At 37.7% G+C, this 25,678-nt stretch overlaps 2 protein-coding genes across 6 annotated transcripts in view; one reads left to right on the top strand and one right to left on the bottom strand.

The window, feature by feature from the left end:
* The window catches only part of GLIPR1 (GLI pathogenesis related 1), a 29,827-nt gene extending 29,044 nt beyond the window's left edge, over positions 1-783 (top strand). For all 4 annotated transcript variants that reach the window (XM_039249941.1, XM_039249940.1, XM_039249943.1 and 1 more), the window contains one exon: positions 104-783. In XM_039249941.1, the coding sequence (XP_039105872.1) occupies positions 104-249 (146 nt within the window). In that variant the 3' untranslated portion in view covers positions 250-783. The remainder of the gene's footprint in view (positions 1-103) is intronic.
* Positions 784-1,083: 300 nt separating this feature from the next.
* Positions 1,084-12,381, bottom strand: KRR1 (KRR1 small subunit processome component homolog). Of its 2 annotated transcripts, XM_039249937.1 has the most exons (10): positions 12,199-12,381; positions 9,467-9,639; positions 7,579-7,713; positions 7,275-7,400; positions 7,099-7,182; positions 6,118-6,174; positions 4,471-4,641; positions 3,128-3,205; positions 2,927-3,020; positions 1,084-1,404 (listed from the first exon to the last, which is right to left on the bottom strand). In XM_039249937.1, exons 1-10 carry the CDS (start codon positions 12,281-12,283, stop codon positions 1,262-1,264), a joined length of 1,146 nt encoding a protein of 381 aa, XP_039105868.1. In that variant the 5' UTR covers positions 12,284-12,381; the 3' UTR covers positions 1,084-1,261. The 2 variants fall into 2 exon arrangements, with proteins under 2 accessions (XP_039105868.1, XP_039105869.1); XM_039249938.1 differs by lacking the exon at positions 6,118-6,174.
* Positions 12,382-25,678: the final 13,297 nt, after the last annotated feature.

Below are 25,678 nucleotides of genomic sequence, written 5' to 3'. Positions count from 1 at the left end.
GTATGTATACAAATCTTTAATTGTTCCATTAAGATCGACGTGAATTATATTACTGCATTATGAGAAACAACATTTAAGAGAACATTTTATGTTTGTTTCACAGGTTACTACTCTATTGTGTATCCTGACTGGCCAATATCTGTACGCAACAAAAACTTATCTCTCTTTCTCACTGTCAGCCCACCAATCCTAATACTGGGTATCCTAACGACCATTTGGGTCAAGCACAGATACCCTCAACTCTTTTAATCTAAAATAATCAAAAAGAAAGCCACCCCAACTCATTCATATATGGCTTTAAAAAAAATGACCCTTGTATTTCTTATTTCTAATTTAAAAACATTTCAGAAAAAAATGTTGTTGCAATACACCCTTAATCAAAAGAAAAAGCTTCAACTTCCTAATTCTAGAATAAACTCATTTTTACTTCCCACTTTTCTATGAATAAGAATTGTTTTCAGGCTGCCACAGCTATGACTTTCAGTAAGTAACTCAGCCCGTGTGTCTTAGCTTCTAAAGCTACAAGATGAATGTGCTAGATTTAGGTGACTCTAAACAACTCTACTGGCCCTCATTAGTAAAAACATTTCTACGGAACTTGCTGCATGCTGCTTCCATGCGAAACATCTGCTTTCCTCCCACTCCCTTGCAATTTGAGGTCTTTGGTTTCCCATTTTCCCAGACTCAGAAAAGTAATTAAGGGATTTAAAAGGCCTTGCTTTTTCTTTCTGCTTATGGGTTGTTTAATCTTAAACATAATATAAAGTGAGATTATAAAAAGAAGCCTAAATGTTTACTCATTATCATTAGAGAGAGCACTGCAAAATCTGCATTTGTTTCCCTCAAAACCAAGTTGTAGGACATGATTATATTTAAAGACTAACCAGTGGCAGCAAACACTGGATTTGACGGGTAATTACAATAGCCACATTCCAAAGATCTTTATATAAACAACCTAAAAAATTACTTACAGCTAATATGCTTAGGCAAAACATGCCAAAACAGATCAGGTGCAATGAATACAAGGACATACATACCGCTTTGCAGCACTAAAATTAAAAAAACACACAGAGAATACAATAATTCATTAAAAAAAAAACCCAGCTGTTTATATAAACACTGCTTTGAAGAATGACACAAACTAGAAAAATGTGATCAGAGTATTCTTCTCACACATAAGGCTACGAACACCTTCGTATCTCAAAATCCTTTACAAAAGGAGATAGCTTAATGAGTTCTAGTTCAGGGGGTTATTTTAGTGTTACTTTTTTTTCTTCTTCTTTTTTTCATCTGCTTCCATTTTAAGCTTAACTTCTTCAGCTGAAAGAGCTCCCAGTTTCTTATTCTTTGCTTTCTTAACCTTTTCCTTGATGGCGGCCACATCAATTTTATTTTCAGTAGAAGCTAGACAAATTAAAAACATATGTAACTCTTTATGTTTTACCAAATAAAACATAAAGAATATGTATTTGGCACATAACTTCAGAGTATACTGTACTAAGTGAAAGGTCATGTTGTAAAATATAAAGCACCTGCCTAAAGGAACATTGAACATTTCTTCAAGAGAAAAAAATCATAAATTACTTTATAAATACAGTAATGAAGGTACACATGAAAATGGCATTACAGTTTAGCTATTTGAATGAATCACTGAAATCAACAATATTAAAACTTCATTTTTTCCCTTAAACTGTACTTGAAATTGGATTTTTACTTATATTCTTTTCCATATTTTGGAACTTTAGAGTACTCATTAATATGCCAATTTTCCATTCTGCATATTAAAATAATTTAAAATTACATTTCAAGAAACACGTATCCCTTCCAGTTTCAATAATTTTAGTCAACTAATCATGAAGCTTTAGGTCAAATCTATTTCATCTAATACCACACATAAAAACTCAAAAATAAAGTTTTCCAAATATTAGTTCAATGAGTGACTAACAGTATTTCATTTAACAAGACTTTGGTAATAAAGACCATAATCTGAGCATATCTGGAGATCCTCCTAACAGAATCCAACCATCTAATCCATGCCAAAAGCCTGAACAACAAAGGGAAAGGAGGAGAAAAAAAATGCTACTGAACAGCCTTCAAAGCAGAAAACTCACAGGCTGAACAGACTGCAGATTATAATACTTACGACATTTTTAACTTTTACATAACCAATGATCTACATAGAAGAATACAGTATTTTTAAGCCTATCAACATTGATGTAATATAGGAAACTAAAATAGTAATGTCACGTCTGGTCTTGTCAGTGACTTCCCTCCCCTCACTGAGCCACTGGCTACTTTGGAAAATTACTACCGGTAGAGTATAGGTGTTACTAGTGGGAAAGAAAACACAGAAGAGGACAGGGTGGATCAAATGAGACTAGAAATGGAGAAGAAAAGACTTTTAACACACTGTTTTCACTGAGTGTCTTTTTTAACAGCCCCTAAGACCTTCCTACTACTTTGATGGTGTCCGTTAGCCCAAGGTGGTCAGAAATCCATCGTTAATAATATAGGAATCAAACTTTATGCCACAGAACACATAAGAGAAGAAAACCATAACTTCTGATAAGCTCTTTCTGAGAGGCATGAGAACAGAGCGTGGGGACCTCATTGCTTTTGTTACTTTTATCTCTACAGAGGATTCACTGCCCTGCTTTAGAGCTTTCACAACAAAGAGTCCCTTCTGCAGCACAATCAGAGGTCAGGAGAAGACAGACAATCTGGGACACTCTGAAATAGGCATTAGCTGGTAATAAATTAGTCTCCTGTCCCTAGGATTAATGATTAATGAAATAGCAAGAGAACTGATGAAAGATATGGTGATTTCTTTACCTAACACTCAGAGAGTCAGGCAAATTCACTACGGGTTTACTTTTCAGATAACAGACTTTCATATCATACCAAGAATTAGAAAACAAGCATTTACCTTGCTTTGGTTTCACAACTGGTTTTTCTTTAGGTGGAATAAAAGCTTTGTTTCTTTCTTCCTGCCTCTTACTGAGAGCTTCTGCTTGTTTAGCCTGCATTATTAATTAAAAATACGTTAGAAAAAATAATTTATAGTTAAGTAGGAATTCAAGTTTCTATGAACTGTGCTATCACTGTTGTGAGGTAGACAGAGTCTTACCTTTATGGCTTCCATTTTCTGCCGCTTCTTTTGACTTGCCTTGAGAAAGTATTCACCACTAGCCAATTCTTTATCAATCTGTTGAAGGCAGTATTTAAAATTACATGAGAAATAAGGTAGATGAGAAATCATTCCCTAAGAAAGGCACAATGTCCTTGAGGTAAAGACAATGAAATAAAAAATCTGATTAATTCATAAAGGCAGTCACATGAAAAGAGGATGTACTCTAAGCTGAAGGAAATACATGCAAAAAGCACAGGGATAGGAAAGGAGGTGATCTGTTCACGGGATATACAGCAGGCTGTTTTAACACAGAAAGGTATGTGTCTACATGCTGAGAACAAAGAACTAATAGAAAGGAAAGACTAAGTTACAACCAAGAGAGGGAATCATGAAGTAAGATCCCTTAGGAGACAGGTGAAGACAGAATTCAAAGAACAGGTAAAGAAAGGACTGGGTGCAGATGGGGGGAGGGGGAAAATATATTATATATATTATTGTATATGTTAATATATATATAATATATATTATATGTAATACATATTATATAATACATATATATGAAAAAAGGAAGTTGAAGGAGTTCTCACCTGATGGTCTTAAATATTTCCATAAACTAAAATGCAGGGTCACCAGCTAGGAGTGGGAGGGGTGCTTCAAGAATTAAGAGGATGCACAGAACTATCGGACAACAGTGAGGGCCTATCTGAGGCTGGAAATGTGAATTTATAGTGGACAGAGTTCAAGGAGAAGACTTTTTCCAGCTATCTTCAGTAGCCACATTATGGGAAAGAGAACAAATTTTAGGAATGATCAAGCTTGAGAGTTTTGCTGGACAGCTATGATAGAAGGAAAAGGCAGCATGAAGGAAATAGTGATGGGCAAGAGAGAAAAGGAAATGTGGGGAAAAAATGAAGCCAGAAAACTCTAATAAAATGAGAGGCATTCACAATTTAGAAAAAGGACGGGTGTTATCATTGAAGACTTCAAAACTGAGCAGTCATATAGCACATGGTCAGAGGAAAGGTGCTAAAGCAGAGTGAGAGCGGGAAGGGTCAAACCACTAAGGTTTTGTATCCACGGAGGTGCAGGAGCTGGCATGGCTGCAGGGGCACAACGGACACCAACCACTGAGACGTAGTTTACACTCATACTGTGAAGGCCCACCCCACCCCACGCACTTAGCTCACAATAAGCCTATTCACACTTATACCTATACACACCCAAACACATACACACTCACAGAAACAAAGTCCACCTCAATTACTCTCCATGAAGGTTCTGACAAGATAGATTAAAATGGCTTCCCCCTCATGTGAAGAAATGAAACATTTAACACTGACCTGACTTTCTGGCTGTGGTGGCGGGAATGGTGTGTACTCTTTCTTGACAGTTTTCTTCTTTGGTTCCTTGCGTTTATTCACATTTTTGTGCTTGAACTGTGGCAAAAATCTTTCCCAACTTTGTGACCTTAATTCAGAATCTTTTGCCAACTCCCGTTTAATCATTAAGGTCTTTAGTCATGGCAATATATGAACAAGGTAAGAATTTTTAATTTTATAAGCCATACATTTGTCAAAATAACACATTATAAATACTGTTCCTAAAAATAACAAGATTAAAAGGAGTAGTTCTTAACCACCACAGTAGGAGCAAACCAATTCCATAAAAAAATAAGTAATCTACAACTAAGCTTCAGAAAACCATTAAAAATTTAGATTAAGAAATGCAGAAACATTTTTTTAAAAAATTAAAAAAGCTTTAGGGGCACCTGGGTGGTTCAGTTGGTTGAGTGTCCAACTTCAGCTCAGGTCATGATCTCACAGTTTGAGCCCTGCACCGGGCTCATTGCTGTCAGCGCAGAGCCTGCTTCAAATCCTCTGTCTCCCTCCTTCTGCCCCTCCCTCCCTTACACTTTCTCCCTCAAAAATGAATAAATTTTAATAGTAGCAGGGAGAGTTGTATGCTGAAAGCAGGAAGCTGTTGGTAGTTACTTTAATTATCAGAAAAGACAAAAGTAAACTTCCTCATGATCAGATAAAACTGATACTCTAAAATGTCTCCCATGCCATTTGACTTCTGCACACACATCGGAACATCCAAGGATGCAAACCAGGCATCAGATACAAAACTAGCTCTCTTTATTTTTAATGCCCCAAAGTAACTCTTTGACATCAATTTAAGAGTGACTTCTTAAATATGTATTTTTAATTTTTTTAATGTTTGTTTATTTTTGGTAGACACAGGATGAGAAGGGGAGGGGCAGAGAGAGGGAGACAGAATGTGAAGCAGGCTCCAGGCTCTGAGCTGTCAGCACTGAGCCCGGTGTGGGACTCAAACCCACTAACCTTGAGATCAAGACCCGAGCCGAAGTTGTATGCTTAACCAACCAAGCCACCCAGGAACCCCTAAGGGTGCTTCTTAATTTCATCAAATTTGTGGACTGCTTAATAAATAACCCTCATAGCCCATTACAGCATGATTAAATTTCCAAGTACCATCATGAATCCTGTGGACACAGGAATGTAACAGATCTCTCTTAAAGAGTTGGTAATTTGAGCATTAAGGGAAAAAAAAAAAGTTTTAATGCATTCTGAAATATTCCAGACTCTGTTTAACAGAAAGGCAGGATACTGAAAGATCACATCTTTTAATACAGTAATAAGCCAATAACCCAAGAAAACTTGATTTTTATCATCTATGACCATTTCCGTGAAGCTCATTTCCGTCATATTAGAACTATGTCGTACATTAGAGTATCCCCTGCAATAGTTTCCAGACTGTATGACATAGACCTAAGCCTCCAAAAGTGTAACTATATGACTGGTTAGAGGTGAGCAGGCTGAACTCTACCTCTAATTTACCCCAAATAGTTCTATTTATCTGTTTTGTGCATTAGGCTTCCATTAAAGATTTAATTTCAAGAAAGGTTTCTGTAGCTAAAAGAAGTTTGACAACCACTGTTATAGTGATATATAATTAACACTCACTTTAATGTTATAAATTGGATGAATATTCTTCATAGTATCTAGGACTACTTTTCGAACCTGAAATTTGCAAAGAAAAATGAATTAGTCACTTACAAAGTTTTTAATGAACTAAGTGGAAAGGGATTAATATACTGCAACATGTCCTAAGGAGTAGACGACGGCTACCAAACTGAATACAGGTGGTCCTTCAGCTGCTCTGAGTGACTTCTAGATTTTTCTTAACAGTAAAACTCTCTTAGACACAATGAAATGTCTCAACTTACAGCTAAAATGTAACATACAGAACGAATACAACAACATTTTGGAACTGTGTAATTTAGGGAGAAGGCGGCTAGATTCAGAGTCAGAAAATGTGGGCTCAAATAAAGGGAACTCCCCTGTATTAGGGAAAGTCACCTAACTGTCCTATTCCAGCTTTCTCATTTGTAATACAGAAATAATATGGAAATAAAATTTTACAGCTCTGCTGCAAAAATTAAATAATATATCTAGATTTTAAATAAAAGTTCATCAATACATTAAATAAACATTACACTAAAATTCAAATACAAGAAAATATATTTTAAAGGAAAAGAAGTTTTTAGAATCCGACCTCTACTGGCTTCTACAGGTTACTACAAGTAACGACATCTGTTCAACTGTCCAATCATTTGAGCACATATAACTACACATCTCCCATGTGTGCTACAGACTAACATCTTAAATACCCATTTAAAATTTGTAGTCAGAAGAGTGATGACCTGTAGACCTTCTAATTCAGAAATGGATACCTCTTTAGTTGCTGAAGATTGGCCATAATATGTTAGGATCTAAGAGTGATGATTACCTCAAATAACATGAAGCACAAAGTGTTTACTAATGGGAACTCAAACAAAGCACATTCTAAAAAAAAAAAAAAACTGTTATAACTGTTATCCAAAGAACTATTTTAACCGAATTACTTAATTTGTTCTTTCCTAAAAGATAGTAAATAGCTCTCACCTCTTTTAAGCCACTAAAAGGTCCAATGGCTGAAACTGTGTTTCCCTGAACCATAATGTAACAGTTTGTTAAGAGTTCCAAAGCCTGTTATCAAAAGAACAGTAAGTTGAAATTCAGTGCACTGAAAAACTAATGACAAAGGAAGACACTGAAATTTTCCACCGATTAAAAAGTACCTTCAATGTAGATCCTTTGGGACCAATAAGACGCTGTCTTCTTTTTACAAATCTTTCTTTATTTCTTACTAAAGAACCTATTTTAATGATGTCACATGCAACATCATCCTGAAGAATTCGTACTGCCTTTGGGAAAAGGAAGAAAACACTCCATTGGTATTCTTTACAAATACATTCGTTTTCAAGGCTCAGGCTAAGGAAATCTGAGCCGAAAAATGAAAACTCTGAAGAGGGAAGGATGCAGTGTTATATGTTGTCTAATGTTAACACAAATAAAACAAAGGTTTTGTAATTCTACATTTACCTGTTCAAATGAAACACTCCTTGCTAGAAGTTTTATTAGGTCTCTGGCCCTAATGATGATATACGGATCAAAAGTCTTCTTTGTCGTACAGACAGTCATGCTGCCCTCGATCAGGTCCAGGGTTGCATTAACGTGCTGCAACAAGGAAGAGCAGGTACACAACTGTCTACAAACCAAGTCAATCTTACATAACCAGAGAGCACATCCTAATCAAACTATTAATTGCTGTAAGTTTTTTTTTTTTTTAATTTTTTTTTTAATGTTTTATTTATTTCTAGGAGAGAGACAGACAGCATGAGCAGGGGAGGGACAGAGAGAGAGGGAGTCACAGACTGAAACAGGCTCCAGGCTCTGAGCCGTTAATTGCTGTAAGTTAAACTCTCTCAAATTCTATCAACTCCCTCTGTGAGGAAGCTGGGGAGTTGATATAAATAATGAATACTTGATTACTTTCATATTTCAAAGAATGTTAGAAACTCTGGCGACTGAAAGCAGTTGCTTTAGAATACTTTGTCCTTATTGGAATAAAGACTATTATTAGTTTAAAAAATATGCATCAGGGCGCCTAGGTGGCTCAGTCGGTTAAGTGTCTGACTTCGGCTCAGGTCATGATCTCACGGTTCGTGGGTTCGAGCCCCGCGTAGGGCTTGTGCTGACAGCTAGCTCGGAGTCTGGAGCCTGCTTCAGATTCTGTGTCTCCCCCTCTCTGTGCCCCTCCCCTGCTCATGCACTCTCTCTCTCAGAAATAAATTAAAAAAATTTTTTTTCTAATTATATATAAAAAAAATCATCAAGGCAAATGAAGCCATACATACGTAAGACCCAAGGGAAAAATGTAAAGCTACATATAGCTTCCCTAGCCTGGTCCCAGCTCTGATCAGTAGATCTGCTCCTTAAGACGAGAATGGACTTTCAAATTTTTTTCCTAGGTGGTTTGTACTAGCGAAATACAAACTAAAAACAAAGTCTCACATGTTCAGAAAGAAACGATCATTGGAACATTATGCATGAACATATGCATTCATCTTAATATGAAGAACCAGATTTCAACAAAGCAAATTAAAATGCTATTTCTGACTGGAAGTGTACTCTGAAGACTATTTCAACATAGCGAGTGATGAACAATTCAACATAAGTTTAGGCCTCTGAGTTTCGAGAGTCCAGTCTCAGATGCAGACCACTGTAAAACAGCTTGCAGTGTGCTGAAGCACCCTAATACTTAATGAGGACAAACAACACCAGGGCAGTCACGTTGTTGAGAATGACATCCTGTATCACAACCTGGTGTGCCCACTACACACACACACACACAGAAGTGAGCCAAAAAGCTTTACAGAATGATACTTACCCTTACCACGTGTGATACATTCTATTTTTTTTAAAGGCTCCTTATGTCCACTAAATGGACTTCTTGCTCCACTAACAGATTTCGATCCAGTTTGAAAAACAAAAACAAATACACTGCTCTAGGTGAATGGCAGCAACAACAAATAGGGGAAAGCTGGCCACATCCTCATCTTTCATTTAAAATGAAAATTAAGCAATCATCCGGGAACATGCCTCAACTCTAACTACACAGAAACATGGCAACTAATCACAGTATAGAACAGGCATTCAAAACTTGGAGTTCACAGGTGACATTCAGACAGTCCATGAGATCCCTAAAATTTTAAAGGTAATGTGATTATTTCAAAGTAATCTATTACAAAATTAAAAACAAATGGTTTGTAAGAATAAAGCTTCTATCTAGGCTGTTTTAAATACCAAAGGAACCAAATTAACCAGTTATGCTAGTACTTTATTTAAAAAAATCCATCAGCACACATACTTATTTGACAGTAAAGGTATAAGAGCAAAATCTCAAAAGAAATATATAAAATGTGCATACATGTTCATTCAAGGCTTTCCGTACCAACGGCCAGCACTCTTTCAAGTAAGCCTCTCTATACTTTGGGAACAAAGTTGCAAAACTGCTCTCCTCCAAGAGTCCTCTGGGATTGTCCTCTTTGGAAAAAGCTGGTTCTTTCCAACCATCAGGAACAGTAAGGAGTTCTGATTCATCTAAAGAGGGGAAGAAACTTACATGTAAGATTTTACCCTTTTGTGGACACTGTTTGAAAACTTACATGCACACATTTACATGCTTCCCAATACTCTCCTTGCCGTTCCTGTCGCCATGCTTTTCAGATTACTGAAAAAAGAACATGCCTCTGTCGTTATTATCAACACACTGTATTAAAACTATGTGTAAACACTTCAGCGTCATACGACAAAGGTCCTTAAGAGCAGGGACCCTCTTTGGATCCATGGTAATTAGCATATGCCTGACAGACAGTGGGGTCCTCAAGAAACTTCTACTGCACTACACTATCTTAGAGTTGAAGAGTAATACCACTTTGTTTACGTGACTATTTTCAATATAGATAATCTTTCAGACTTTCCTGAACTGGAGCCTGCATATGTGTGTATATATGCAAATATGTGTGTGTGTGTGCGCACAAAACTTAAAAGCTGATATTCCAGTGTACACTTTCAGGTACTAATCACTGGTATTGAGTTATTTAGGCTTCCCAAAAGGATTTCATATGTCTTACTTCTGTATGTCTTTCATGACAACTGTTATTTTATAAAAGACATTCAGTCCAAAAAGGATCAGTAAGTTGCTTAAGGGGACACAAAGGTGATTCAGCTTAGGTCTCCTTTCAATAAAACAAAATGCCTCCTAAAGGCCATAAATGATCTCCCATATCATTTATTAAAACTCCTGGACCTGGATTTTAGGAATCTCTTAAATCTAACAGCTATGCTTTAATTTAGTACTACTCGAAGTTATGAACCACAGGCCTGCAAGCGTCAGCATAAACTAGGAGTTTGTTAAAAATGCAATTCTGGGGGTCCCTGGGTTGCTCAGTTGGTTAAGCCTCCAACTCACACCACGGTCTCACGGTTCCAGTGTTAGAGCCTCTCATCGGGCTCTCTACTGTCAGCGTGGAGCCAGCTTCAGATCCTCTGCCCTCCCCTCCTGGTTCTATCTCAAAATAAATAAATAAACTCCAACTCAGACCTAACAATTCTGAATCTCTGGGATGAGGCCCAAGAATGAATCTGTCTTAATAATCTCACTAGGAGATTCTTATGCACACCAAGTCTGAGAAGGTGGCCTGTATAGTTCATTTTCTCCACCACAAGTAAACTTGCTTTCTGTTTCTAATACTCATTTCTACTTTGCTATTTCTGGTTCAAATCACAGAGAATTTGTCTTCATGTATCATTTACTTCCTAATATCCTAAAAAAAAACCCCAAAACCCCTCAAATCCTACAACTGTGTTTACTTAAAATGTATACCTTACCAAGTTCCTACCCAATTTAAACACTTCAACAACTACAAATTAAACAAAACAAAAGAACAGGCAAAAGAAATACACAGGAGTCTCACAATAGAGGGGGTGTAAATAGCCCCAAAACGTGAAAAGATGTGTAACTGCATTAGTAATAAGGAAAGTTCAAATTAAAACCCCAGCAGACACCATTTCATACTTACCAAAAGTGACAGAAATTTGAAATTCAAATAACATCAAGTATTAGAGTGGGATGCAGAGCAATGAGAACTCTCATCCACTGCTAGTGCAAGTGTAAACTGGCACAACTCCTTTGGGAAAGATTTAGTATTTCCTGCACATACCCTAACTTTCATGGATTCCAATGCCATGTACATAATCTGGAAAAACTCTTCAACTTGCAAATTAGGTGATACATAAAAAGCTGTTATAAAAGCACTGTTTATGATAGCAAACAATGGGAAAAATCCAAATGTCCACCAACAGTAGAATGAAAATACAAATATCTGTATGTTCATAGAAGGAAATACCATCAGTATCAAATGAAAAGAATAAACTACAGCTACAAGTATCTTCTGGTCTGAATAAGAAAAACAAAGTTAAGCCTAGGAAGACAGCACAATATCCACAGCCCTCTTGCATTAAAAAACTGACAAAATCAAACCATTTTGTGCACAGTAGTAAAGATTATGAAGAGAATAGAAAAAGCTAACATGATTCAGAATGGTTACTTCATGTCCTGTAAAAGCAAATACTATCATCCGAGATGTGTTGCTAAGGGGTTTTGGATTATGGTACTGCTTCTGCGTAATGGTGCTTTCTCGAGAAAGAGAAATAGAATGAGCGTTTAAAGTTTTTGCGACTTCATTATCAGCCACTTCTATATCAGACGCTTCATTTATCAGCGTACGTTCACATGCATAAGGACCTCCAGTTCCTACTTCATTCAACCCCTCATTTTGTCAACGACTTGCAGCCACCGCCTTACACCATGTGTAAGGTCCCGCAGCGCCCTCCACAATTTCTTAATCCTCCTGATTTTAAAGAAGACACACACTGTAACATATTCATTTTGAAAGGCCTCTAGCAAAAGCGGTTAGTAACACGTGCCTGGCACTGTACCCGCCAATCGGTCTGGCCAACATCCCCAATCGTCAGCAATGAGAGATCCTAAACTTCATGGAGCACACTCAAGGTAGCGTTGCACGTCCCCAGCCAGCCAAAGAAAACAACCGCAACTCAATATACAAATATCAGGCCTCGGTTCTCACTCGACCTCACCTCGGTTCTCCGGCTTTGGCTTCTTGTTACGAAATTCACTTTTCCCGTCCACGTCGGCTGGCCCACTTAAGGAGGAGGACGCCATCTTCAAATTGCTTCCGGTGTTACCGGAAGTGGAACCGTTCTTAAATCCTACCGGATTTTAGTCCTAAAAATCTCTGTACTCAAAATTAGTTCCGCAGAACTCAGACGAGGAAGATCTGCGCAATCTCCATGCGTACGTACGCTAGCGCACGCGTATTTGGGCAAACTACCAGCGCTTCTCCGGCGTGGCCAATAGGAAGCCGGAGATATCTTTCCCGGAATGCACTGCAACCACGGCGTTTGGCTGCATGCTGGGAATTGTAGTTCAGCACTATGGGCAAGTTGGAGGCCTTCTTACCTAGAATGTTCTCTCTGACCCCGCTGTCTAATTTAGGATACCGGACTCTAGGATTTGGCCACAGAGTGCAACCGGTCTATCACTGATGTCACTCACTCACTCATCCGATAATTATCTACATGATCTCAAACACTGGTAGGCGTCGTGAGGAGGTCCTAATAGGAAAATACATGCTCCTTGACAGCTGGGAGTGGCAGTAATAGCTACCATTTATTGTGAGACTACTTTGGGTCAGGCACTTTGTTTGCATTTCTTTTTTTCGTTTGTTTGTTTTTAATGTTTACTCATTTTTAAGAGAGAGAGAGAGACAGAGCATGAGTAGGGGAAGGGGCAGAGAGAGAGAGAGAGAGAGAGAGAGAGAGAGAGAAACAGAATCTGAAGCAGGCTCCAGGCTCTGAGTTGTCAGCACAGAACCCTAGGCAGGGCTCGAACCCACAAACCTGAGATCATGACTTGAGCCAAAGTCAGATGCTTAACGACTGATCCACCCAGGCTCCCCTGCATTTCTAATTCTTAAAACAACATTTAAATAAACGAAACTCTCAGATTGATACTTCTTTTGTAAAATAGGTTGTAAAATCTTCTATAAATTTTTACACTTCTAAAAATTCTTAGACATGCTAAAGATGAAACTTATTTTGATGACTAATCTTATTGCTTCTCATTTCTAAAATTTTCCCTAGGACAAATAGGGAAAGACTTTGATAGGTTGAATTTCTTGCATTAGTGATATGGAATGTTAATTTGAAATTCATCCTATGTATCTTCCATAAAAGTCTATATTGTTGTGAGTGTTAATAAGGGACAGACAGTCCCAAGACACGTGGTTTTGTTAAGAATTTTTTCCGTGTGTCTTTTTAGTGGCAGGCTAGGGTTTCATCCCTATATCCTTACAGTTTACTCAAAAAGCAATGAGAAATCCTGGGGCACCTTGCTGGCTCAGTCAGTAAACTGTGGGACTCTTGATCTTGGTGGTGTGAGTTCAAGCCCCTGATTGGTGTAGGGATTACTTAAAATATTTTTTTTAAAAAGCAGTGACAGATCCCAATAATAGAACAAATAACAATAGGCAAAAGTTATAAAGTAAGAAGCAATTCCTTCAGTGTTCCCAGGAACCCTATGGAGCAAACTTTTATTACTGTTATTTTAAGGAACTCAGTCACTAAATAAGTGGCGAGTTAGAAATTAAGTCCAGGCAGTCTGACCATTAGCATCTCCAGAAACGTTATTACAAGGATTAGCTGTTAAAAATGTGTTGGAAGGAAAACTGGGTTTTCAGCCTCATAGCTTTTGAATTTGAATGTCATTAACTCTCTGGATCTCCAGCCTGCTGGGCCACCCTGTAGCTTCTGGACTTGTAGTAGAGTCAATCCAAATAGCTGATAAGGAGTTGCTGCTCAACTTCACTACCGTTGGAAAAGCATATAAACCAAACAATGAAATGTCACTTCTCACCCACGAGATTGACAAAAAAGAAATAGTAAATATATTATAATAAATAATAAATATATAATAAAATAAACAATAAGTATATATTTTTAAAAATAATAATCTGCTTGAGGAAAGAGTATTCTTCTACACTGCTGGTGAAAATGCAAACTGTCACTGCTTTGTTGCAAAGCAATCTATCGATATAAAATATACACATATTCTTCCACAGTAATTCCAATCCTGGGACACTGTCAACTAGAAGTAAAGCACCATCCCATTAGGATGTATGTGTAACTGTGTTGATTACGGACTTGTATAGAAGTAATGCAGTGAGAGGGACTATGGGGCCACACAGAAGAATCTGTAGCCCACTGGCTATATAGCCTTGGTTAAGCTTCTTATCCACCTCTATTCAGTTTTCTATTACAAGAAAAATAACCTTAACTCAGTGACTTTATAAATGTAAAAGGCTAAGATTGCTTTGCATGCGGCACATAGTAAGTATTAGCTGTTATTGATTTATAGTGACAAAAAAGTAAAAGCATCTTGACAATCAAGTAGGGATATAGTTAAATAAATTGATGTCAGTTTGATAGAGGTAAGATATTATGCATCCATTCATAAGATTTAATTAAATCTAATGAAGAGATTACCTAGAGACACTGAGGGATAAAAGCCAGATACAATAGATATGTAATGTATATAAAATTATTATATATTTACTTATATATTATTTTTATATAATTATCCCATTTTTATAAAGAAAACCATTCAAAAAATATTGAGCATCTATAATGCTTCAGGTTCAGTTCTAAATATGTGGTTTTATGTGCTAGGTATAATACTAATTATATGTATATGTGTATATATACGTGAATATAAGTTTGTGTGTGATTGTACAATGAAAAAAGATTTGGAAGGCTATACATTAAGGCTTTAAGGCTGACTACCTTAGGAATGAAGGTAGTTAGAAAAGAAAAAGGAAGTAAGCAAAATGACTAAACAAAATAGGTAAAAATTAGTAATCTTTAGAAAAATCATGTCAACGAAAGGAAAGAATTCTGCATGAAAATTTAGAAAACCTGGGAATCTAGGAGAGAGACCAAACTTTTTAAAAAAATTTATTTCTAGGAGAGAAAGAGAGACAGCGTGAACAGGGGAGGGTTAGAGAGAGAGGGAGACACATACTCTGAAATAGGCTCCAGGCTCTGAGCTGGCAGTCAGCACAGAGCCCGACGCAGGGCTCGAACCCACGAACCACGAGATCATGACCTAAGCGAAAGTCGGACGCTTAACCGACTAAGCCATCCAGGCGCCCCAAGAGAGAGACCAAATTTGAGAAATACTCAGCCAGTCCAGGAACGTTTGCTGTGCAGCAAAATGCTCACGTGTCATGGTGTTGGGATGAAATATGCTTGCAGGATATCAACCTCTTCCTGCAAGGCGTTATTTAGCAAACTCCGTAGATATGGAGATATGATGCATGGCTTTGGTTGCTAACCAGATTGAGTAAGCACTTAACCAACCTCTGTTTCTTCAGTTGTAAAATTAGAGTGTTGAGTTAGATTATTGCTTTTTTTTTTTTTTTAAAGTAGACTTCACTCCCAGCATGGAGCCCAAAGTGGGGCTTGAACTCAAGACCCTGAGATCAAGACCTGAGCTGAGATTAAGAGATGGATACTCAACTGAGCCACGCAGGAGCCCCTAGATTACTGCTTCTTAAACTTTAGCTAACCTCAGAATCACATGGAGGAATGATCCTATTCCCATTTCATAGTTCAGTAGGTCTGGGGTAGGGCCCAAGAATTTGCAGCCTGGACAACAAAGGATTATCCAACCCCAAAATGTCAATAGTGCCAAGGGTGAGAAACTTGAGTCTGCAGACATTCTTAATTGCTGTGATTTTACTTCAAAGGGCTCGTACAGGCTTTACTCCTAACCAATCATGCAATCAAAGCAAAGTTATTTTTCACATTTTACCTACCTAGGGCAGAACTTGCCTGCTATCAAAAGCCAAAGTATCCAGCTGGCTGTTCATTATTATGCTGGGCTCCTCTATGGGCAATCCTGCTCCATTTCCCTCAACTCTGTCCCTGTCATTCTGGAATTCTGTTGTCTCATTACTCAAACAGAGAATGATGCTGATGCATACAGTGGATGCTTGAGGTCTAAAGACACTCATTATTGCTTGAATATTAGTGTCTCTGGGCCCCAGGCCCACAGAACATTAGTATTTCATTGGGCCTCTCCTACTATTTCCAAGGCAATCTCCCATCTTTCTCTTCTTGATTGTTCTTATTGATAAGCAACAGCTTTGATTTAATTTTCAGTTATAATATTCTTCTCCCTAAAGGAAAGCTGGAACACATTTCATAATATTAGGTTCCACCATAGCAACAGAAGGCTTTCTAATGCATGCATGAATATTCAAGATTTAATCAGTGGCATGTGAAATGTATTGATACTGCCAAGGATTATTATTTTATGCAAATACAACAAGCAAACTACAGTCTTTTATTTGTTTACATGACACTGGGGGAATATTTGAACTTCTCTAGGAAGCAGATTTCTAGTCATTTGTTAAATCTATATGCTTCTCCCATCCTTCAGATGGTGGCAACCACAGATGGCCTCCAATGAAATGAAGTGGTTTTTCTTTAAATGAAATGAATTTTTTAGAAGATGTATTTCAAGCATTTAGTGGGTTTATCTTTAAACAAGTCTTTCATGATGTTAATAAGATGGTGACGTGGCTTCTCCATTGTTTCAAAATCTCGAATGGAAAGGTCTAGCTATCTGATACACTTAGAGACATGGAAATTCAGACTTTAACACTGCACTTTTGCTTTGGATCATCTATCAGTGATTTTAATGTCTTTGGTTTACCAGTCCCTTTACTAATGTGATGAAATCAGTGGACACTTCCCCCAGAAAAGCACATATGTTTGGGAACACATATCATTTTACCCAAAGTTTGATGGGATGTTCATGTATCTGTCACACTCCTTCATAAAATGGTTAGAGGGACGAGGCATCAGGTTAGGGACCCTTGTCTTAAAGCAACAGGGGAGAAGTGTCTCAGAAGCTTGGATCTGATCTTATGAGCACTCGAATCCCCTGCTCTTAGAGTTTTCCAGGAGAGGTAGAATTAGAATTTTAGTATGTTTTAGTACTTGCATGTACGTATACTTCTCAAGATTCCTTTGACTGCAAGTCATAGAAATTCAAACTAACAAGTGAAAAAGAGGATTTTATTGTCCTACATACCTGGGAACTGATATGTCATAGAGACATTGATGCTTTTTATCATAATCTTGAGATCTCTCTCTCTCTCTTTCTCATAGTGTGTGTGTGTGTGTGTGTGTGTGTGTGTGTGTTTGTGTGTCTCCTTCCATCTTTTGGCTTTGCTTTTTCTGTGCTGTCTTTATTCTGAAGCAAAGATATCTGTCAGCATCTCAGAATTAAATCCTCAACAGAAGAGTTTCTTTTTTCCTAAGAATTCCATCCAACATCCCAGGAAGATTCTCAGTGACCAGTTCTGGATCACATGCTAGAGCCAGAGGTGGGTGACACCCACATAAACCATGTGGGCCTGGAATGGGAAAGAATGAGTCCTAAGGAGAAACTGACAGCTGTGGCCACAAGAAGGGGAATGGATGTTGGCCAGAGGGGCAACAACACACAATGTGTACTAAGGTAAGTACAGGGGATGAATAGATTTTCAGGTTTTACACATCACCATCTCTCATTCCCATGCCACCATTCCATTAAAATAAGCCACATACTTAAAGAATTACTTAGACCCATTCTCAAGATAGATGGAGGAATTATGTACTAATACTTTATTGTGTGTTTGTATGTGTAATAACCCTCTATATTTGCTGTGAGCATTCTACAATGCATTGATTGGTCTGTTAGGCTGATTTATGTCTCTCTAGGGATATGTGATACTGAAACAGTGATCTGCAATTGTGTTGACTTGGCGTAACCCCTTTTTATAATAATTATTATAATTATATATAATTATAAATTATATATTATATAATATTGTAAATATTATATAATATAAATATATAGAATTAAAATTAATATATTTTATAATAATTATTCTCTCATGTAGCATATTTTCCTACAGGAAATGACTATTTTTTTCCTTTTAATTTTGTAAAGAATAAAAAAGAAAACTGCAAGGAACAGTCTAACCATCATCCAAGAGCCCTCTGCCTAAATTTAATTAGTGTTAACATTTTATCATTTTGGTCCCAGATTTATATAAATATTTGTATAATGAAACCTCATACATATGCAAAATGAAGTCACTCCACAGTCTTGTTTTTCTCGTTTCTTTTCTAGAAGCAATAACTAGACGTTTTGGTTTCTAAGAATCATATCAGACTTACTAAAAAGCAGATGGACTAATATAACAAATCTTTTTTAAAAGTTTATTTATTTATTTTGAGAGAGAGTGGGGGAAGGGCAGAGAATGAGGGAGAGAGGGAGAATCCCAAGCCAGGTGGAGAGTGTGGAGCCTGATGCGGGACTCAAACCCATGAGCCACTCAGATCATGACCTGAGCCAAAATCCAGAGTCAGATGCTTAACCCACTGGGCCACCAAGGTGCTCCTATTCCAAATGCTTTTGTGGTCATAATTAAATTTAAGAAGAAAATACTGCTGGTTAAAGCCCCTCGTACACCTCCCTAATCCCATCCCTCCCCTCTTCCACTAGAGGTGATCACTTATGCCAAGACAGGTGTCTCCGATCACTTCCATGTAGATTTTTGTTTCTTTGGCTACTACACACACATAATCTCTAAACAAGATAAAGTGGGCTTTAAATAAATGTTTTATATATGACATATTTACACATTATACATTGATAAACTGGTGTATAATATAATTATTATGTAAGTATTTTGTGTTAGTCATATACATATAAGGTTTGTATTAAATGTATACAAATTTATATACATAATGTATGCTGTATGTACTCCTACAACTTGCTTTTTATGGAATGGTTGGTTTTCAAGTTTAGTCATATTGAATCTATGTGATTCTAGTTCATTCATCCATGGCATATAACCTTTGAATTAGCATGTAAAAGACATGGGAGCTTCAGTCTTGGTTTCTCTGCCTGTCTGTCTCTCTCTCAGAGCTCACCCTAGGAGCGCCTAGTTGCCCCGTCTTGAGCAGCCCTATGGAGAGATCCAAAAGGCAAGGAACTGAAGCCACCTGCCACCAGCCTCTGAGAGAGCTTGGATGCACATCCTCCTGCCTGGACAAGCTCTCAGACGACCAGAATGTGCCTGATTCCTTGATTATAGCCGCCTGACAGACACTGAGCCAGCTGTACCAGCTAAGTTCCTGACCCTCAGAAACTTCATATATGTTCATTGTTGAAAGCCGTTAACTTCGGCGGTAATTTTTACATAGACATAACTGAAACAATTTCGAAGCAAGCCTAAGTGTTCATCAAAAAATATATATATATTTATCAGATTTCGATAGGGATGTGGACACGACACTTCTCAGGAGGAATAGTTTTCTTTGATTCTTGCCACTAGAGGGCAAAATGTTCATAAATGATGGCTTGAATAAAGCATTGAAAGGCTTTTTCTTTTTCCATGGAAGTGCAGATGTCCGAGATGGAAAAAACCTTTGAGATTATATGGTTCAGCTCTGTTAATTTACAGATGAGGATTCTAATGCCCAGAGATATTAACTGATTGGTGCAAGATCACACAGACTTAGGTCTAAATGTACAAACTCAGCTGCATTTATAACATGCAGACCTAGTAACTATTAATAAACTCTGTTGTTTTTTAAAATCACTATGTACAGAATAAAGAGAGAAGAATTTTTAAAAAATCCTACTTCAACTAACATATTAGTATTCCTAAGATCAAAAAACTTGTTATAGAGGTATCTGGGTGGCTCAGTCGGTTGAATGCCTGACTATTGATTTTGGTTCAGGTCATGATCTCATGGTTTGTGGGATTGAGCCCTGCACTGAACCTACACTAAGCATGGAGCCTGCCTAAGATTTTCTCTTTCTCTCTTTCCCCTACTTTTTCACTCTTTTTTTAAAAAAAAAAAAAAAAAAAAAAAAAAAAAGACTTGTGACAATAACCATTCCCATTTCCTGGATGCCTATCATAAGCCAGTTACCATACATTATGTGCTATGTCTTTTCACCTAATCTGCGCAACAAAACTTTCAAACTTACACTCATCAGTGCAGAAGGTCCAGTATAGCTAAAAAGAAACAATACACATTTGAATCTGATAGAGGTTTAAATCTCATTACAATGATTTTGGGGGGCACAGATCATAGTGTTTGATTACACCAGAAGTTTGTTGCTTCTGGAAATCACTTAGTATGTTAAGACACTTAAGTAGTTGTCATTTGTCACTGGCAAAGAAAAAATAATTTAAAAACTATCTATTTGAGACAGATAGAGAATAGGGGAGGGGCAGAGACAGAAGGAGGGAGAAAATCCCAAACAGGCTCTGCACTGTCAATGCACAGCCCGACGAGGAGTTTGATCCCATGAACCATGAAATCCTGACCTGAGCTGAAATCAAGAGTTGGATCCTCAGCCAATTGAGCCACCCTGGTGTCCCAAAGAAAAGATTATGATGGCTTTCTTTCTCATCTTCTCAGAGAGGACTTTTTCTCTCTCCTTTAACCTCTCATTCTCTCTGTCTCTCTGTATGCCTCTGTCCCTGTCTCTGTCTCTGTCTAATACACACACAGTGCCCCTCCCTTCATTGTAGTCAACCAGCTGTGTGATGTTGGATAACCTTCCTAGAGCTTCACTTTGTTGCACTTTCTTCATTTCTAAAATGAGCATACACTTACCTCCTTCAAGCTCTCAACAGGGATGCTGCAATGAGTAATGAAGAAGTCTTTGTGAATCTCATTTGATTTTGTTGAAGACAGGTGTTTAATAAAGCTGAAGAATCATTATAATGGTAATTACTCATATTTGAGGACAGATGGACAGGTATTTGGCAGTAGTGACTTGACTGGAGCTGTTGCCACACCAAAGCAATGAAGTAATGTCAATTCGTCTGCAGCATAAATTAGAGCAAGAAGGGCACAATATCCTCTTATCCCACATACTGCTTTGTTCATCATCCCTGCCTGGTACATACTGGTACACAGTCACAGCAGTGCCAATGCAGTTAGGTAGGCAACCTTAGGAGGACCGCCTCATTATTGTGGTTTATAGTGTCCAAAGATAGCCACCATTGACACCTTCTCTCTTCATATATGCATGCCACTCACACCAAGAGATTGAGCCTATTCCTCCTCCCATTGAATCTGGTCTGGCCCTGTGACTTACTTAGACCAATAGGATGCTGTGGATAGGACTATGCTAATTCCAAGTCAAACCTTCAGGAAGAGTGGCAGTTTCTGTTTTCTCTTTCTTGGAAGAGAGCTGCAAGGTAAGAAGTTTAACTACCCTGAAACCACCTCACTGTGAGGAAGCCCAACCTAGCTATGTGAAGAGAGAAAGAGGCAGAGAGACAGAGAGACAGAGAGAGAAAGAGACAAAGATGCCCGGGGCCAGCTCTCAGATGTTCCAGTCATCACTGCTCATGTTCTGGACATGAAAAAGTGAAGAAGCAATCTTAGACATTTCTGCTTTAGTACCTACCATGTGGAGCAAAAGAACCATCAAGCCCAATGAAAGAAACAGGAAAATTAATGAATATTTGGGTGGTGTTAAGTCACTATATTTTCAGGATGTTTGTTACACAGCAATAGATATTTGAAACAATTATCAACATTTAAAATTGGGTCATATCAATGGAATAAAATAGAGAACCCAGAACTGGACCCACAAATGTATGGCCAACTAATCTTTGACAAAGCAGGAAAGTGTATCCAATGGAAAAAAGGCAGCAACCTCTTTAACAGATGGTGCTGGGAGAACTGGACAGCCACATGCAGAAGAATGAAACTAGACCACTTTCTTACACCATACACGAAAATAAACTCAAAATGGATAAAAGACCTAAATGTGAGACAGGAAACCATCAAAACTTGAGAGGAGAAAACAGTCAACCTCCTTGACCTCAGCCACAGCAACTTCTTACTCAACACATTTTTGAAGGCAAGGGAAATGAAAGCAAAAATTAACTATTGGGACCTCATAAAGATAAAAAGATTCTGCACTGCAAAGGAAACAATCCACAAAACCAAAAGGCACCCAACAGAATGCAAGAAGCTATTTGCAAATGACCTGCCAGATGAAGGGTTAGTATCCAAAATCTATAAAGAACACCCAAATAACAAATAATCCAGTGAAGAAATTGGCAGAAGACATGAATAGACACTTTTCCAAAGAAGACATCCAGATGACCAACAGACACATGAAAAGGTGCTCATCATCGCTCATCATCAGGGAAATAGAAATCAAAACCACACTGAGATACCTGTCAGATTGGTTAAAATTAACAACTCAGGAAACAACAGATGCTGGTGATGATGTGGAGAAATGGGAACCTTCTTGCACTGTTGGTGGGAATGCAAACTGGTGCAGCTGCTCTGGAAATAAATGGCATTTGCAGCAGTGTGGATGGAACTGGAAGGTATTATGCTAAGTGAAATAAGTCAGTCAGAGAAAGACAGATATCCTATATTTTCACTCATACGTGGAAATTGAGAAACTTAACAGAAGACTATGGGGGAAGAGTAGAGGGAAAATAGTGTCAAACAGGAAGGAAGGCAAACCATAAAAGATTCTTAAACACAGAGAACAAACTGAGGGTTGATGGGAAGGGGGTGTGGAAGAGGGGAAAATAGGTGATGGGCAGTGAGGAGGACACTTGTTTGGATGAGCACTGGGTGTCGTATGTACGTGATGAATCATGGGAATCTACTCCCAAAGCCAAGAGCACACTGTATACACTGTATGTTAGCGAACTTGACAATAAATTATATTTAAAAACATAAAAAATAAATAAATAAATATAAAAAATAAATAATAAATAAACAAATTAGGGCCATATATCTCTTGATGCCCTGTCTTTGCTAAATGACAGAAAATTCCTCCAGAGAAATGAAATGAGAAATAAATAAGTTAGGTAAAATGGAGGATACAGTTTTTAGCTTCATAAAAGTTCTACTAAAATTAGAGCCTTTATTCCTTCCTTCACTCACTCACTCATGCTCAATAAATATTTGTTGGGGACACCTGGGTGGCTCAGCCTGTTAAGTGATTTACAGGTTGATTTCAGCTCAGGTCATGATCTCATGGTCTGTGAGTTCAAGCCTAAGTCAGGGTGTGCAAGGACAGCATGGAACCTGCTTGAGATTCTCTTTCTCTCTCCCTCTGTCCCTCCTCCACTTGCATGCACTCTCTCTCTCTCTCAAAGGAATAAATAAATAAATAAATATTTTTAAAAATAATAAATAAAAATATTTGTTGAACAAGTAAATAGTTTATTATATGTCTGGCACAGTTTTAGGCATGGAGTACATAGTGCTAAATGAGAAAGTGAAAGTCTCTGATCTCATGATATTTCCATCCTAATTGGAGAAGACAAACAATAACCATAACAAAAAGATTATTCCAGTTAATAATACTGTGATTGGAAGGGGGATAATGTGGATAGCATTTTCATTGTCTTTATAAGGTTGCCTTTCTGATGCATCAGCAATAAACTAATAGGCAAAAATAAAAAAGGAAAAGGAACGAAAGAACGAAAGAAAGAAAGAAAGAAAAAGAAAGGAAGGAAGGAAGGAAGGAAGGAAGGAAGGAAGGAAGGAAGGAAGAAAAGAAAGAAAGAAAGAAAGAAAGAAAGAAAGAAAGAAAGAAAGAAAGAAAGAAAGAAAGAAAGAAAGGAAGAAAGAAAGGAAGAAAGAAAGGAAGAAAAGAAAGAAAGAAAATTTTTTTTTCCTGAGTTACAGTTCAGTTGAATTATCGGCAACCTAATTAGCAGTTTCTTGATATGAGCGTATACTCACAACACAGGATTTGGGGCAGTGCCTTCTCATTCTGGACTTTATGTCTGTAACTTTGCTAACATTGAAACAAATCTGATAAGGGAGGTGATTTTCCTCGTACTCTATCAGCTTTGAGGGAGGTAAAGATGGAATGTACTAGTATTGGAGGAATAGGCATGCTGGCCTGTGTCCTGTCTACTCGCACAGTCCCGGAGACATGGCCATTGCTACACTCAGTGAAAATGTCTGAATTAGGAAAGAAACAAGGAACTGTATATTTTATAGTCCTAAGTATCTGGAAGTTTCAGTTACTGAGTTTCCTCTGAAGAAAGGGCATTTTCCATAAGAAAATTCCAAATGGAAAACCACTCTTCTTTTGTACACAGCATGGTTCTCTGTGATAGCATCTGAGTCTACTGCTGAGGCACTTCTATATTCTTTTAAAATTAGTGATGATTTCTTTGAAGGCAGGAACTCTGACTGACTTTCTTTGCTTCTTCATCCTCTAACATGATATCCCTCCCATAGTATATGCTTAATAAATATTTGCTTAAGGCGCATCTGGGTGGCTCAGTCAGTTAAAGGTTCGACTCTTGATCTTGGCTCAGGTCATGATCTCACGGGTTTGTGGGTTTGAGCCCCATATTGGGCTAAGGTGCTCTCAGTGTGGAGCCTGCTTGGGATTCTCTCTGTCTCTCTCTGTCTCTCTCCCCCACCCCACCCCCACTCACGTACTCTTGCTCTCAGAATAAATAAACTTTAAAAAAATTTTTAAAAATTGCTGAATGAGCAGATATTGGATTAAAAGACCAGGGCCTGCATTTGAATCCCAGCTCTGCAACCTGCTGGCACTGTGTCCTTGGTCAAGTTACTTAATTTTTCTCCATTCCATTTTCTCAATTGTAAAGTAGGAAAAATAATATTTTACATGATTGGTTGTAATAAAAATTAAACTATACACATAAATATATACACTTATGATATATATACACATATATAAATATATACACAAATACATAATGCAATTAACACAGAGCCTATGTGTGATTCAAACTGAGTATAGTTCCTTCCCAAAGAGGTTATTTGTCTTTAGATAGAATTTGGGGAAAGTGAAGATCACTATAATCTGAATATTTGTATCTCCTCCCATCCCCAAAATTCATATGTTGAATCTTACCCCACAAGGTGATGATACTAGAAGGTGAGGCTTTGGGGAGATGATTAGATCTACCCAGGTGAATGGGATTAGTGCCCTTCCAAAAAAGGCCAGAGAAGCTCCCTTCTCCTTTCCACCTTGTGAGGACACAGCAGAAAGATAGCTGTCTATGAATCAGTAAAGTTGCCCTCACCAGACACTGAATCTGCAGGCACCTTGATCTTGTACATCCCAGTGTCCAGAACTGTGAGAAATAAATATTTGTTGTTATAAACCACCCTGTCTGTGGTATATTGTTATAGAAGCCTGAACAAACTAGAACAATCACTATTGCTAGAATTCAATTTGCATGTATTTTTATTTAAATGGTGGCTTTTCAAACTCTGTTTTCATCTAAGATAAATTTCTTATTTGGCCACTATTAGCACTGGCAAGAGCTGAGTATCTATTATAATTTTTTGAGAGTCACTATTTTGGAAACTTATTAACTTAATTTTTTTAAATGTTTAGTTTTGAGAGAGGGAGAGAAAAAACGCGTGCGAGTGCTAGTTGGGG

Source organism: Hyaena hyaena, unplaced genomic scaffold (assembly GCF_003009895.1).
Source record: "Hyaena hyaena isolate Hyena2069 unplaced genomic scaffold, ASM300989v1 scaffold_352, whole genome shotgun sequence".
Taxonomy (NCBI): domain Eukaryota; kingdom Metazoa; phylum Chordata; class Mammalia; order Carnivora; family Hyaenidae; genus Hyaena; species Hyaena hyaena.
Note: the sequence above shows the minus strand (reverse complement) of the source record. Positions and strands in the feature narration are given on the sequence as shown.